At 39.0% G+C, this 16,930-nt stretch overlaps 1 protein-coding gene across 4 annotated transcripts in view; it reads left to right on the top strand.

The window, feature by feature from the left end:
* Positions 1-16,930, top strand: part of LOC140477026 (phosphatidylserine synthase 1-like) — a 49,483-nt gene that overhangs the window by 14,578 nt on the left and 17,975 nt on the right. For all 4 annotated transcript variants that reach the window (XM_072570143.1, XM_072570144.1, XM_072570146.1 and 1 more), the window contains 3 exons: positions 1,440-1,552; positions 9,372-9,437; positions 14,553-14,652. In XM_072570143.1, the coding sequence (XP_072426244.1) occupies positions 1,440-1,552; positions 9,372-9,437; positions 14,553-14,652 (279 nt within the window). The remainder of the gene's footprint in view (positions 1-1,439; positions 1,553-9,371; positions 9,438-14,552; positions 14,653-16,930) is intronic.

The following is a 16,930-nucleotide window of genomic DNA, read 5'->3' as shown; positions in this document are numbered from 1 at the left end:
GTAGTTATTAATTAATTTTAATTTAAGTCTGGGTGGAGTGGAGGGAGAATGAAAGCTGGTGCTTTAAATTGTATGGAACCTTCAACATAGATACTATACTTGGTTGGAAATCTTGTAGTTATAAGGATAGCAACAGTCTCTGCAGCCTAATTCATTTCTTGTTTGTGGTACAAGGAATTAATGTTCATGTAACTGTGAAGGATGTAGTCTTATCAAATTTCACTGGTTATTTTTAATATACGATGAAATAAATACAAATCTGATGTCTAGTTTGCATTTCTACAACATGTTACTTGATTGATTTCGTTCTCCTCTGAAATGATCTTGAAATCCCTTCTTCTTGCCTTTGTTATCTGCAGACTCCATTATTCCAGTACACTCCGGGCTAATCTCCCACATAAACGTCATAAAGTTGAGCTTATTTAAAACTCTAAGGCCTGTATCTTAACTTGCAGCAAGTTCCATTTTTCTGTCACCATTGTGTTTGCTGATGTTCATTGCCTTCTAATCAAGCATCATAATGATTTTAAAATTTTCATCCTTGTTTTCAAATTCCTCCATGATTTCATTCCCTCCTGACTTTTTAGTTTGCTCCAGCCCCATAACTCTCTGAGATTAGCACTCTGCTAATTCTGCCAACTTGACCCCCTCCATTTTGACTTCTGCGGCATTGGTGGATGTTGTTCAGCTGCTTAGACCTCAAAGCTCTGGAATGTTTTTCTTGCATCTCTCTGCCAATGTCCCTTTCCTCCATTAAGCTACTCCTTTTAGAATTAGCACTCTGACCTAGGTTAAAAATCACACAACACCAGGTTATAGTCCAACAGGTTTAATTGGAAGCACACTAGCTTTCGGAGCGACGCTCCTTCATCAGGTGATCTCCAAATCTCCGAATCACACTGACCTTGTACTTGGTCACCCGATCGAATATCATCATATGTGACTTGCTGTCATATTGTGTTTTATGATGTTCCTGTAAAGTGTCTTGGGACATTCCATACTTATATTTATATTATGTCTTCAATTAAATTGTTGATATAGTTGCTGATCACAGATTTAAAAAGGTGAAGGTGGATATTTAAACTGCTCTTCAGGTTAATTCTGTACTCTTTATCAACATGTATGTCATTACATACAGATTTCATGTCGGTAACATGTTTCTTGTATACCCAGTAAGCTTTGACTGAGTAGATTACATTAATATCAACCTATTTTCATTAGAAAACCTTGAACACATCTGTTGAATATTTTATGAAGTTGTCATTCAGTCTATGGATGATACAACTTTTAGCTTTTGAAAGTTAGCAGGTATATTGTGAAATATTTAATTGTTCTAATACCTCCATGCGGGACAGTGAAATTATTTACAATTTTATGTCATGTTAAGAAGATTTAAAATGTTATTTGACTTTATTAAACTTTTTTTTCTGTTTTTTTAGTTGACTGAACTGAACACCTTTTTCTTGAAGCACATCTTTGTGTTTCAAGCAGGCCATGTGCTGAGTTATGGTAGAATTCTCTTCATTGGTGTGATCACAGCTCCGACTGTACGGTAAAGCTCCCTTATCACTTGTTTTCAAATGTACTGTTGATCTCCTGTAGCATTGTTTACGTGTAAAAAAAATTAATAACTTGTTTTCTAATTTTCATCTGCTGATAATTTGTTTCCTTCTGTTTATTTGTCTCCAGCCTTTTTCTCTTACATTTTCCTCAATCTTGTTCATCACTTTTCCCTCCCAAGTATCACCCTTCCATACCGTCTCTTTTGGAACAGCTACTTGTAGGAAATTTTACATGAAGGCAGTGGAGGACTTTCAAAAAGGAAATAATGAAAGCACAGGACCAACATATTCCTGTAAAAGTGAAGGGTGGGACCAAGTCCAGAAAATTCAGGATATCGAACAAGTACAAAATTAGATAAGATTTATGTAAAAAAGGTAGAAATGGAGGGCTCAAAGCACCAATAGGCCTAGAAGTGTATAGAAAGCTCAGATTACTTTATATTTAAAAAATATGTAAAAACGAGAGGGGCATGAAAATATATTGAATGGTAAAATAAAGAGAAGTCCATTTTGTAAGCATATTAAGGGCAAGAGGATGACTAGAGGAAGAGTAGGGTCCATTAGGGACCAAAGTAGAAAACTGCATGGAACCAGAAGACACAAGTGAGGTTTTCAATAAGAACGTTTTGCATCTGTATTCATGATAGAGAAGAATGATGTAGGATTAGAAATCAAGGAGACGTACTATGACATATTTGAATAAATTACAATTGAGAGAGAGGGAATATGAGCGATTTTAGCAGGATTGAATTTGATAACTTCCCAGGCCTAGAAAAAAAAATGTCCCTGTCTCTTTTCAAATGCAGTGGAGGTGATTACAAAGACACTGACATTAGATGTCAGACTATTTGAAAAATAATGTAACAGTGTTCAAATGGGTGATTGGGATAGACCAAGGAACTGTGGACCAGTAAGTCTGACATCTGTGGTAGGGAAACCTTTGGGTGAAATTTTGAGCAACAAAATTTTGACCTACTTGCAGGAGCAAACATTAATCAAAGATAGCCTAGCTTTGTCAGTGGGAGATAATGTGTGATGTAGTGTATGTGGATTTCAGCAAGGCTTTTTACAAAGACTTGCATGGGACATTGGTCAAGCAAGTAAGAACTCATGGAATCCAGGGCAATTTAGCAAATGGATCCAAAACTGGCTTCATGGCAGGAAGCAGAGGAACTTGCTGCCTGAAAAGTTGGTAGAGACAGGAACCATCACAAAATTAAAGAAGTATTTAGATCAGTTCTTGAAATGCCATAGCTTAAAAGGTATAGACAAGTGCTGGAGACAATAGGAGCAGAGTAGATAAGTGCTTGATGAATGGCGTGGAGATAATACGTTGAAGGGCTGTGCTGTAAAACTGTATGACTCTTGCTTCCTTGCTTATTTCACACTTTTTTGCTGTGTTCAGTTTTTCACTTGATCCTTTTTGATCCTTGATCCAAAATGTCCTACATTTTGTCTCACCATTTTACAATGTAAGTCACACACAACTGGTTGGAAGCAGAAGTTTACTTCCTGAAAGGTTGACATTGAGATGGGTGAAGACAGGCCATCGCTGGTCAGATCAGTCTAGCAAGTGTGACAGTGTGCAGAAGCTATGAGTTGGGGCAGGACTGAGGGACAGGAGACAGGAGGAGGAGGAGTTTGAGGCCTTCCATTGAAAAGGAGTAATAGCACTGGTGTGGGCAGGGAGTGATGGCAGGTTGGAGCATTTCTGGAGGAAGCTAGACCCATCAAATTTTGGTTTGTTCTAGAGTTTTGACCTTGTACATTTTAGGTCAGATGGTGTCCTGTTGATAATGTGGTCCTGATCAATGCTAGCATATTATGGGACCATTGAAATACCAGTAAAAATGAAATTAATTAGGAGAGCATCTTTGAGTGGAAAGACATCAGAAACTGTGGTTTGATACGAAGGGAACACATTGTTTCCCAAGGCCTAATGCAAGAATAGGGCAGCAGCAAAGCTCTGACATAGATCTGGTGCAAGTAGTTAAGAGGGTGAGCATGAAGACTAAAAAAGGAATTATTGAAAGTGTGATAGTATATAAACTTATACTGCTTTAGTCGTGCAGAACTTGAGTATTGATGAAAGAAAGCACATTTTGTCAAAGCTTTACATCTTGCACTCATCAGGACAAATCACAAGAAATACCAAAGTTAAGGGAAAACAGCAGTTATGAGAGGAGAATGCTAATTGGTCAGCAAGTGGACTGTGATTGATAGGACTGTTGCCATGGGGAACACAATTAGAGTCATAGAGATGTACAGCATGGAAACAGATCCTTCGGTCCAACCCGTCCATGCCGACCAGATATCCCAACCTAATCTAGTCCCATCTGCCAGCACCCGGCCCATATTCTTGCAAACCCTTCCTATTCATATACCCATCCAAATGCCTCTTAAATGTTGCAATTTTACCAGCCTCCACCACTTCCTCTGGCAGCTCATTCCATTCACGTACCACCCTCTGTGTGAAAAAGTTGCCCCTTAGGTCTCTTTTATATCTTTCCCCTCTCATTCTAAACCTATGCCCTTGAGTTCTGGACTCCCCAACCCCAGGGAAAAGACTTTGCCTATTTATCCTATCCATGCCCCTCATAATTTTGTGAACCTCTATAAGGTTACCCCTCAGCCTCTGATGCTCCAGGGAAATCTCCAGTCTCCCATGGGGAACCTTGATAAACGCTTTACTGAAGTCCATATAGATCACATCTACTGCTCCGCCCTCATCAATCCTCTTTGTTAATTCCTCAAAAAACTCAATCAAGTTTGTGAGACATGATTTCCCACGCACAAAGCCGTGTTGACTATCCCTAATCAATCTTTGCCTTTCCAAATACATGTACATCCTGTCCCTCAGGATTCCCTCCAACAACTTGCCCACCGCCAACATCAGGCTCGCTGATCTATAGTTCCCTGGCTTGTCCTTACCACCCTTCTTAAACAGTGGCGCCACGTTAGCCAACCTCCAGTCTTCCAGCACGTCACCTGTGATTGATGACAATTGACTGTTGAATTTAAACAAAACTTGGCAGTTGATTATCAATTATCTTTAACTAAAATTCCATTGATAGATGTTTTCCAATAAATTTCCCATTATATTCTGACAGAGTTCATTATTTTATTTTATTTTCAATGTCCTTTATTTGATCATGGGATATAGATATTGTGGGCAAGGCCAACAATAATGCCATTTTTAATTGTCTTTTCAGAAAATAATATTATTAAAACTGGAGTGTTTAAAAGAAGATTTACCAGGATGTTGTCAGGAATGGAGACACTGGATAGACTGGGACATTCCACACTGGAGGTTGAGGGATGACCCATTGAGGTTTATGAAATCACTGGGTGTATAGATAACATGAATGGCAGGTGAAATGTCCCTAGGGTGGGGGATTTCAAGAATAGGGGGCATATTTTTAAGGTGAGAGGAGAAAGATTTTTAAAAAGACATGAGGGGCAACTTTTTTTTAATATGGCGTGGTTAGTGTGTGGAGTTAACTTCCAGAGGAAGTGGTGGCTGCGGGTACAGTATAATGTTTAAAAGACATTTGGATAAGTACTTTGAATAAGAACTGTTTGGAGGGATATGGACCCAGTGCAGGCAGGTGGGACTAGCTTGGGATTATATGGTCGGCATGGCCCGATTGGACCAAAGGGTTTGTTTCTGTGCTGTATACCTTTATGTCTATGAGGGATAGAAGCAGGAATAGGTCAGCCAGCCTTTTGGGTATGCTCCGTCATTCCGGAAGATTGTGGCTGATCTTCGACCTTGATTCCACATTCCCACATACCTGACATATTCCCACATTTCCTGTCCTACATCCCATCCCTCCCTTTAGTGCCCAAAGATCTGTACTGAACCACTGACCATCTCCAGCTTGCTGCAGTAGAGAATCCCAAAGACTGTTAAGCCCATTGACTGACCAGTTGTTTTGAAACTGTGACTCCAAGTTGGAAACTCCCCAGTCAGGGGGAATTTCTTGCTGGTGTCTATCCTGTCAAGTCCCTTAAGAGTTTTGTGTTTCAATTAGATCATTTCTCATTCTTCTAAATTCTAGGGGAATATAGGTCTACTCTACACAATAAATCTTCATAGGACAATCCTCTCATCCCAGGAATCAGTCTAGTGAACCTTCGTTGCACTCCTTCCAAGGCAAGTATATCCTTCCTTAAGTAAGGAGACTAAAACTTCATAGAGTACTCTGGGTCTGGTCTCATCAGAGCCCTGTGTGATTATAGTAAGACTTCTTTATTCTGAAGCTCCAAGCCCTTTGTGATAAAGGCTAGCATTCTCGTTACCTTCCTTAAGCTTGTTGTATTGACATGTTGAGTATCTGTTATTCCTATTCAAAGTCACTCAAGTCCCTCTGGCTAACAACATTTATCAGTCTATCACTATGAACATATGTACTCTAAACAGAAGCAGGCCATTAAGCCACTCATACCTGCTCTGCCATTCAGAACAGTTGTGGCTGATCTGATTGTGTTTCAGATTTCTCATTCCCATCCATCTCTGATAATCTTTGACTTCCCTGCCTAGCAAGATTCTATCTACCTCAGTCTTAAAAAACCTAACTCAATGATACTGCCTCCACCACCTTCTGAGACAGAGTTCCAATTTTTTTTTAACCAAATTCTATTTCTGGATTTTTCCTTGCTAAGTAAATACGTTTATGTTTCCACATGTTAATATTCCTTTGTTCTTATCCACTCATTGATAATGTCTATATACCTTGTTTTCCCACATATTATTAGTCAACCTGGTTTGTGAAAATCAGTCCCCTCATCATTATTGATTTAGATTGTAAATGATGTAGCCCAGGCACTGCTCCTTGTGGGCCAGCTACATACAGCCTGCAAACCCAAAAATTCCCATCCATTCCCACTCTGTCTTCTGTGAGTAATTAATCCTCCATTCATGCTAATACATTACTCCCCATGCCATGTGCAGTAATTTTGTGTGATTCTTCCTGAGTCACACTTCATTGAAGGGATTTTGAAAAATCCATATACACTACATCTACTGATTTCCCCTTGTCAAAGTTTCCCTTTCCTGACTAAAAACAGAAAATGCTGGAAATCACAGTGGGTCAGGCAGCATCCGTGGAGAGAGAGAGCAAGCTAACATTTCAAGTCTAGATGACTCTTCAGTTTGCTCTGACGAAGAGTCATCTCACTCAACATTAGCTTCCTGTCTTTCCATGGATGCTGCCTTACACACTGTGATTTCCAATATTTTTATTTTCAGTTCAGATTCCAGCATCTCCAGTGATTAACTCCTTTCTCTTTCATGTCAACTCCTGTTAATCCCATTATGATTTTTGAAATAGTTGAATTACATTTGCTACCTTCCAGTCCATTAGGACTGTTCAGGAATCTAGAGTCTTCTAGAAAATCACAACAATTTGCGCATTCCCGTTTTAGATATCCCTTTTAAAACCCTACAATGCAGACCATCTGATCTAGGGGATGTGTCAGCTTTCAAAATCACTTCTGCACTATTCCTTTACTAGTACTAATTTCTTTAATTTTCTCATTCTCACTAGTCTCTTGATTCACTACTATTTCCAGAATGTTCTTTGTGTCTTCTGTGGGAAGACAGGCACACAGTTCTTGTTTGAAGTGTCTGTCATTTCCTTAAACTTGTAATCTGTCAAAGGACAATAAGAGAAATGTTGATGTAATGAAATATTGAAATGAATTGGTTAAACATTAATAGTGTCTGTGCTTGGAAGTAACAAGGAGCCTAACAACAATAGCATGGCATTTTGATCTAAGGTGACATAAACAAACACTAGAAAGAGTTAAAGCTACAAGCACTATAAATGAAGAATATTTCCAAAATAATGCATAACACAGGTGGAAGCTACTGGGTTTGATCTAATCATCATTGTGACAACAGGGAATGGAACTTTAACTCAATCAATTTAACTCACTTAAACTCACGCATTTTCAAAGTAAAAATAGACCCACGATTGCAGTGTGCATTAAGTTGGGTACAATATATTGCAGGATTTTCTTAAGAAGGCAAAGAGAACAATTTTAAAGCAGGATTTCTACATAAACTTCCTTGGGATGTAAAGGAATCCAGACGGTGAAATGGAACCAAGGGCTAATAGAAGAAACTGTATCGAACCCCAAAGAGGTCTTTAAAGAGGAAATATTTCAGGGACAGACTTCATACATTCCAACAAGTTCAAGAGACAGAAGTTTGAGGTGATTCCTTTTGGCAGGAACAATATTAATATAAAGAGAAAAGTATAATGTTCTGAATAGGTGTTGAAGCAGAGCTGAAGAGTGTGGTGCTGGAAAAGCACAGCTGGTCAGGCAGCATCCAAGGAGCAGGAGAATCGAGATTTCAGGCATTAGCCCTTCATTAGGAATGCTCATTCTTCATGAAGGGCATATGCCTGAAATGTTGATTCTCCTGGTCCTTGGATGCTGCCTGACTGGCTGTGCTTTTCCAGCACCACAATTACCGACTCTGATCTCCGGCATCTCCGTCCTCACTTTCTCCATATAGAAGCAGAGCTTCTGTGTATAAATGTGTATCACTGGAGCTGGTTGGAAAGGTTTAGAGTGCAGTGAAGTAAACATGTAGAATCTGAGGCTTCAGTAACAAGAGTTCAAGAGCAAGGAGGTTATGCAAAACCTCAATTAAGCACTAGCTTAGTATTAGTTGGACTACTGTGTCCAATTCTAGCTACCATACTTCATGAAAGATATGAAGGCATTTGAGAGTGTACAGAGAAGATTCACAGATGTATCTAGAGATAAGGAACTTTAGTTATCTAAGTAGTTTAGAGAGGGTGACATGGTTTTCCTTGGAGAAGGTTAAGAGCTGATGTAATAGAGATGTTCAGAGTAGAATTGGTGGAAGGCTCAGAATTCAGAGAGTGTACATTTAAGAAAATTGGCAGAAGAAAAGGGAGACATCAGGGAAACCCTTTCACACAAAGTAGGTAAGATTTAGAATGTGCTGCCTGTGAGTGAGGTGGAAGCTCAATCATGACATTTAAAGGGAATTGAATTACCCTCTGAAAAAACATGAGAAATTCTGTGATTCATCATTAAGGATCATTGGTTTATGATTGCCTGTCTGCAAATTTCTACTTCTGTTGCACTGCTCACAACACCAGTAACAACTTCTGTTGTGTCACCAATTGACATGGTCTTGCATAACTTTCAACTGTTGTTTGCCTTCTCAGCATTGTCTTTGCTTGCTTACACTGTTGGCTGTCACAATCTAACTAGCACAAGTTTAGCATTAGTATTGCTTCCCCTCCACTCCTGCCTCATTCACCTTCAGTGCCCAAGTTTGCAGCCTTGGATTCATTTTTTCATTACACAGTACTCATCCAATGTCATCTAATCAGTTTCCACATATTTTGGATAGTGCAGACTCACCGCTGCCCTGAATTTGCAATCCTTCATTCTCCACAGACACATCTCTGGCATAAGGTTGTGGATGAACTTGAACTTTTCTCAACTTTTTTCCATCCCAATTCCCAATTTCTTGCTATATTACAGAGAAAGCCTGAGCTCTAAACATATCTGTTCATTTATCAAAGTCAGAATAACTTTAGCATTACACTGAACACTCTAGTTATAAGTAGCTGTTGAGCAAAACTCACTTCTTGATGCACATGAGCTGTTTGGTAACTATGTTTGTTATGAGAGTGTTGAATGGCAAGTTATTTAATGTGTAGTAAAATGTAACATGAACTACAAAAATGAATGTGACATGCAGTATAGGTTTTGTGACACTTTTGTGAGTAACATACTTGTTTAATGCTTTGTTTTCAGGCAGTATTATGCTTATCTCACTGACACTCAATGTAAAAGAGTAGGGACACAGTGCTGGGTTTTTGGGTAAGTTGGTTATTTTCTTAACACTCTCTTCCTCAGCTGTGTTAATTTTATGCATGTTTTCTATGAATAATTGACTAAAGCAAAACCAGATGCTCTTCCTAATCAGCAATGCAGCTTTCCCTTGAACATTTTGATCAGTCCCCAATTCATCTAGCTCCCAAAAAGAAAGCAGATGTTCTTTCTACCCTTGTTTCAAACCTGCCCTAATACAAAGTGAACCAAAACTTTAGAAATGGAGAGATTGTGAATTAAATACAAACCTATCTAACAGTGTTTGTGTGCCCTCTGGTGGTAGGTTGAAATAAGTTGAAAATACATTGTGATAAGGAGAGAGCAAAATAATTTTACAAGTAATGTGTGATAGAATTGTATGATAGCTGATACCTTAATCACTTAAAAACATAGGTTATGGAATAATTGATTTATGAAATTATTATTATTACTACTAACAGGAGCATCATGAAATGTATCATTAAATTCAACTTTATAAAACTGAAATTTAGGGAGACATTGAAAGTATAGTTAATATAATCCTGGATTAAAGCAAACATCAGGAAGGTTTATTTAAACAAGGCTGCATATACTTAAGCATATGCCCTAAGGGGCAAAGAACTGTGTTTGTACCATTCAGAACAATAAAACTGGCTGTATGGTGAATGTAAAACAGAATGTTGGAAAAACTCAGCAGGTCAGGGAGTATTTGTGGAAAGAGAAACAATTTAATGTTTTAGATCTATGAACTCATCAGAACCAGGAATGCTGCTTGCAGTTAGAACATGTTGTCAAAATCCAACTTTTTTATCACTCTATACTACAAATGTTGATAAATCCATTTTGTTCTTAAATGTTCAATATGATTTTGTGACTAGGTTGTTAGCAAAGTTCTACTTGAAGGTACAAAATAGTGGTACAATTAGACAATGAGTTTTGTGCTTGTAATGTGTTATAGAGTGTAAGTAATATAACTAAGAATAATGTGCTGCTCGTCATGGATTTGTACTTGGTGTCAGGAATAACTCCGTGGTAATGTTTTCATCTTGAGTCACCAATTGGTGAGTCAAAGACCTATTCAAGAGTCCTGAGAACAAAGTCTAAACTAACACTCAAGTGAAATCATGCAAGAGTGCTGCACTGTTGCAAGTGTGGTCTCCCACATACAATACGTTCTCCCTGCTACTGGGCCCTAAATTGTAGAAAGAGGGGATGGCATGGTGTTAATGTAACTGCACTAGTATTCCAGGACCCTAGGCTAATGTTCTGAGGACGTGGACCTCATTGTGACAGATGCAAATAAAAAAATCGGTAAATAAAGGCTAATCTAATGGCAACTGTTGATTGTCATAAAAGCCCATAAGATATAGAATCAGGTGTAGGCTATTAAATTTGTTGAGTCTGCTTGGCCATGGGTTTATTAATGTCCTTTATGAAAGTAAATATGTCTACCTGATCTGGCCGACATGTGACTCCAGAGCCATAGCAATGTATTTGAGATTCCATTAATGGAAACTTAAAAAAAAATTCATAACAGATTATTTGGGCATCATCACATTGTTGTTTGTAAGATCTTTCTGGATGCAAATTAGCTTCTGTTTCCTACATTACAAAGTGACTTGGATGTTGATAGATTGAGAAAGGTTGATATACAAAGTGACTTGGGTGTTCTTGTATACCAGGGCACTGAAAGTAAACTTACAGGGACAGCAACCAGTTAGGAAGGCAAATGGTATCTTGGCTTTCATTCCCAGAGGGTTTAAGTTGATATTTTCCTTATCAGCCTGTTCAGAGATGTTACTATGTACCTCTGGAGTAGGTGGGATTTGAAACCAGGCACACAGTACTGTTGCTGTTTCATACCATTCTGGCATAACCTCATTGCTTTTAAAATCTATGCCTAGATTAATAAAGGCAAGTATACCGTATGCCTTCATAACCACTTTACCCACCTTTTCTGGTACCTTAAGGGACCAGTGTACATGCACACCAAAGTCCCTCTGATCCTTGGTTTTTCCCAGGGTCCTACTGCTCACCATGTATTCCCTTGCCCTGTTTGTTCAAGTGCATCACTTCACACTTAATCAAATTGAATTTCATTCGCCAGTGGGTGGTCCTGCTGCCTCACAGCACCAGGGACCTGAGTTCAGTTCCACCCTGGGTGACTGTGCAATCTCCATATAGACATTCTCCTCGTGCGTTTCCTTCGGGTGCACCAATTTCCTCCCACAGTCCAAAGACGTGCAGGTTAGTTTGCCGATAGTGTCCAGGGACTTGTGAGTTAGGCAGGTTAGCCATGGAAAATGTAGAGTTGTGGGGATTTTGAAGTTGGTTGGTTTGGATTGATTCTGTATGAAGGATTGGTGTAATCTCTATAGGCCAAATAGCCTGCTTCTATACTGTAGAGATTCGATAATCGATCTGTCTGATCAGTTCATTTACATCTTCCTATAATATAAGGCTATCCTCCTCACTATTTACCCCACCACCAATTTTCACAACATCTGCAAACATGCTGATCAACCATCCTACATTCAAGATTGAGTCATTTATATAAACTACAAATCGCAAGAGACTCAACATTGACCCCTGTGAGACAGACTTCCAGTCAGAAAAACACCCCGCAACCATCACCCTCTGCTTCCTGCCATTCAGTGTCTTGTGGATCCAATTTGCCAAATTTCCTTGGATCCCTTGGCCTGTTGCCTTTGTTATCAGTCTCCTCTCAGGGACCTTATCCAAAGCCTTGCTGAAGTCCAAGTAGACTGCACCAAATGCATTGCCCTCGTCTATACACTTGGTTACCGTAGTAAAAAAACTCAATCAAGTTGGTCAGACATGAATTCCCTTTAACAAAACCATACTGACTTTTTCCTGATTAACCCCTGCCTCTCCAACTGCAGGTGAAATGAGAGCCCTATGCCTGCTCCTGTTTTAGGATTAGAATTAAATGTTATTGTCACATGCAAAAGAATACAGTGAAAATTGTACAAAGTTGCTTTTCTCCAGTGCCATTTTGGTAATGAAAACCAGATTTTTTTTAAAAAGCAGTAATAATGAAACAGAGTCAAAAGGAAAGAATAACATCCTGATACTAAAGAAAGAATTATGTCCGGATTTAAAAGTCCCATCTCGGAATGCTCAGCCTCCGATGCAGGCTCTCTGGCCAAGCTGTGGCCTACAGCTTTTTTACTGACGCTGCCACCTCCAATCGCTGGGAGGAGTTGTGCTGCTTTCCACTTCAGCATAAGCTCCAGGAACAAGAAGTTAATTGTTTAGATACTTTACAGCCATTCTTAATCATGGTAGAATTCAACAGTTTATGAAAGGTTATGATTAAAGTTTCCCCATTTATACCTCTTCTGTACACTACCTTTTTGTTTCTTTCTTTGTTCCATAACAACAACTTTTTGCCTTTCACTATCTCCTGCTCTTTGGTTCATCATTTTGGCTTTCCACTGTGTGTCTGTTTGTTAAATTCTCCTCTTTCACTTTCCATGCCTTACTTTACAACTTGTCTCTGAGCATTCCGTTCCTTGAGAATACCTTTCATGGTCACAGGAACTCCTAAGGTGCTTTGCGACTATTTTTGAGGTGACCCTTCCTCGGAACTGATCCAAAACCTTATGTCTGATTTCTCTCCGCAGATGCTGCCAGACTGGCTGAGCTTTTCCAGCAATTTTAGTTTTTGTTTCTGATTTACATCATCCACAGTTCTTTTGATTTTTACTTTTGAAGTGTATTATAGGAAATACAGCAGATGACAAATCCCACAAACAATGTGATAACGATTGAGCATCTGTTTGTTTTTCATTTTGGTTGAGGGATAAGTTGTTGTCCAGGATAATCAAACTCTCCACTGCTCTTTTTGAAATAATATTACGGAATTCTTTATATTCAGTCTGATGGGCAGAAAGAAGGCACCCAGAATAGTGCAGTACTTGCTCAGTTTCACACTGGAATGATAATCTTGATTTTTTTTTGTGCTTCGCTCCTGGCATATGTTTGTATCCCAGTCTTGTCACTTCAAGAGCTGAGAGTGAAATTCTTTCCCAGCCACTGTGATGCACAGCAGTTCGCAAGTTCCTGCTCATGCCATTCACAAGTGCCAAAATGCCCGTGGACTCCAGAGAAATGAGTGAATATGTTATGTGAGAATAGTACTGATGGAGCCACAGCTAACACCTGCATACCAGTTTTAACCTCCGATCCTCCCAGAACTCAAACATCTTGTCTAGGCTTGGAATGAGGAACTATAGAAGTTTCCCACACCACCATCACCATAGTCTCGTTTCTGACTCACTGCCAACAATGTGACATTAAATTTGTTATTGTAGCCGTGATGATACTATGGCTTTAAGAGATGTATTTTATTTTTTTTATTCCTTGAACAGGAGTTTTGAGGCAGAGGTGTTGAGCTGACTATTGAAAGTTCTTAAATTAAACAGCTTCGAAAGCCTTGGGTTTGTTTTTATTAAAGTTTGAAACAATAGAGGCAGCCTGAATGGGTGGGGAAAGCTCCCACAGAACCAAGAGTTTTAATTGTTAGCTTTCAGCAGTTGTTGCTGGCATCTCCACGCATCTCTCACTGACTCTAGAAATAGTTTTCTCTTGGTGTGTTCCTGCTACGAGAGTTGCATGTGAGACCATCTGTTTTCTTAGTTTGCCTTTGTCAAGGATGTGTTTATGGGATGTTACTATATTGGAACAGTTAATTAGTAAAAGCTAGTGTATCTATTATTTTGTTAAGCATTTCAATAGTGTTAAGCCAATTCTCCTCTTTATTTTTTCTTTTGTATTTTACCTGTAGTGTACAAATGAAGTGTGTTTTGCTTAATGTCAAGTAGTTTGACCAAATTGCATCTGGAATGCAACAACTTACGCCTACCTTTTAAAATAAGAAAAGGTTAGAGTCTAGGCTACCTTCTTAATACGTCTGAGAGAGTTTGGTCTTGTCCATAACACAGCAAACTACATAGCAAGAAGAAATTTGTTTTTATTGAATGCATTTTGTGACATCCAGAAAACTTCAATTTAACCCTAAAAGCTGTAGACTATGGACTGTAGGTTGTGACTTGGACTTATTTGATGAGATCTGTCTAACATTTTTTTAATTGTTAACAGTGCCATTTCCTTTCTGGAAGCACTAGTGTGCATCAAGTCTGGTCAAGATTTGTTCTCCAAAACAGTGGGACTATATGTTATTCTTTGGCTTATTTGCATGGTGAGTATTTTGGTGTTATTGTTCTGGTAAGTTTCATATTAATTTCAAGTTGTAGCAGGATGTCTACATTCAGCCTAAAGCCTGTTAACTGAGGCCCTGGTGTTTATGTTGAGCTGGCTGTCATGGGATAGTGTGTAGTCACAGTAGCCATGAAATTCTGGCTTAGTTTGACAGCAAGGGCTCAGTAATTTCTTTTCTCCCTCCATGTCCCAACAGCAGCCAGTTGGATTGAGGCTTGACCTGGCTGGCTGTAGGATGAGAAGTCTGCACCAGGGGGTCACAGTCAGGAAATGGAGAGGTGTGAAAGAGGATTGGGGTATGGAGAGACCCTTTGTGACGATCCCAGATTGCACAGGGTCATTTCTGGGATAAGGCATTGATTTTGTTTGTGGAGTGAGGGGAAGTACACCACCATATGAGCTGAGGTTGGTGTGGAGGAGATGGATTCTCAAGGGCAGTCATCTTTGTTTTCCTTGTGAGCATGTGCAATGTGGCTATTGCCCACCTGTCCTTGTCACTTGGTACTTTTCTGGTCACTGTGCAAAGTATTCCTTTTTTATTTAATGAGAGTCGGCCACTTTATTGGGAGAAGAAGGGAATTTGGGAAAGTGTAAATTTATTTATAACTGATAGAGTACTTTACCATTTAATTATAATTGAGGGAAGTTCAAATTTTTGTGAAATTGTTTCCTTCACTGCTATTATTGTAACTCAGTTTCCCTCAAGTTATAGAGTCATACAGCATGAAAACAGACCCTTCGGTCTAACTAGTCCACACCGATCATGTTTCCCAAATTCCTGCTCGCCTATATTTGGCTCATATCCCTCCAAACCTTTCCTATTCATGTACTTACCCAAATGACTTAAGTGTTGTAACTGGTACCCACATTCACCACTTCCTCTGGCAGTTCATTCAACACAGCGAGGGACTACTTTTATCAGTCTAGTACAGTATGAAGTTAATACTCCTTTCAAGGTTTAATATATAAAGTTGAAAATACCTCAGGTTTGATTTTGTTCTATTATTTTGTGACAGAAAGCTGGTAATCTTTACATATTACAGTGCAGTGTTTTGTACCCAAAACTGTTAATGTTTCACTTCTGTAATATTTCTGGTTTATAGCTCAGCTTCAGTCTCATAGAATAGAGATTTTCAAAGTTTTTGCTTCTGATGCATTCCTGCCTTGTTATGAAAGTTCCACAGGCATCTATAACTTAATCAAAATTCTAAATTAAACTTATTATTTTATCATTTTTGCTTTACTTGGCATGAAACTTGTTACCAATGCCTAACTACATTTATGTTAAGATGTGAGTGATACCTTTGACAGTCATGTTTGTCTTGGTTAGTGTTCACTCTGACTCAACACTTTATTTTGATTGGTGTTCCTGTTGAAAATCGAGTTTTGCATATGTGGGTTGTACAGTAACAAATGGGGCTAACCATTTGTACTGCTGCACAGGCAGCAGTGTATTTCTATGCAGGAGGACCTCCACTTCTTGGCTGCCCCATATACCACGAGCTCCCTTTGCATAGAAGCTTAAATCACTGAACAGTCCAAAAATTCAAACACAACAGTTGATTTAAATTCAGGGCTGGGAAGGTTGGGTCAGATAATGTCAGCAAATACCAGTTTTAATTTGTTGTATGTAGTGAAAATTTATTTAAAGCATTGTCAGCTGTACAGTTTTAATGTCGGACTTTGTACATGACTCGATGTCGCCAAGTTTAAAGGTTAGTCAATTAGACACTGCAGATTTCAAGCCTCAAGTGTAACACACAAAAGAAAATATCTGCATAGCTCACTGAGTGGATAAGTTTTAAAAAATGAAAAGCTTCCAACTGGAAATCTAAAATGAAAGCAGAAATGTCTGGAAATGTGCTCACTAACCTTCTGCACATGAGAGAGAGAAAAGGCTAGTTGCTGTTTCAAATGAATCATTTTCCCAGAATAGTGCCACACAGCACAGAAATGGACCCTGAGGTCCAACCAGTCCACGCTGACTGTAATCCCAAACTAACCTAGTCCCACCTGTTTGTCCCATATCCCTCCAAATATTTATTATTCATGTACTTATCTGAAAGTCTTCTAAACATTGTAACTGTACCCACATCCTCGGGAAGTTCATCCCCCGCACACAAAAGTTGCTCCTCTTGTCTTTTTATAGCTCTTTCTCCTCTCGCCTTAAAAATATGCTGCCTAGTTTTGAAATCACTCACCCTAGGGAAAAGACACCTGCCGTTCACCTTATCTATACCCCTCATGATTTTATAAAC

This window comes from Chiloscyllium punctatum, chromosome 5 (assembly GCF_047496795.1).
Source record: "Chiloscyllium punctatum isolate Juve2018m chromosome 5, sChiPun1.3, whole genome shotgun sequence".
Lineage (NCBI taxonomy): Eukaryota > Metazoa > Chordata > Chondrichthyes > Orectolobiformes > Hemiscylliidae > Chiloscyllium > Chiloscyllium punctatum.
The sequence above is the reverse complement of the archived record's forward strand: the minus strand, read 5'-3'. Positions and strand labels throughout refer to the sequence as shown.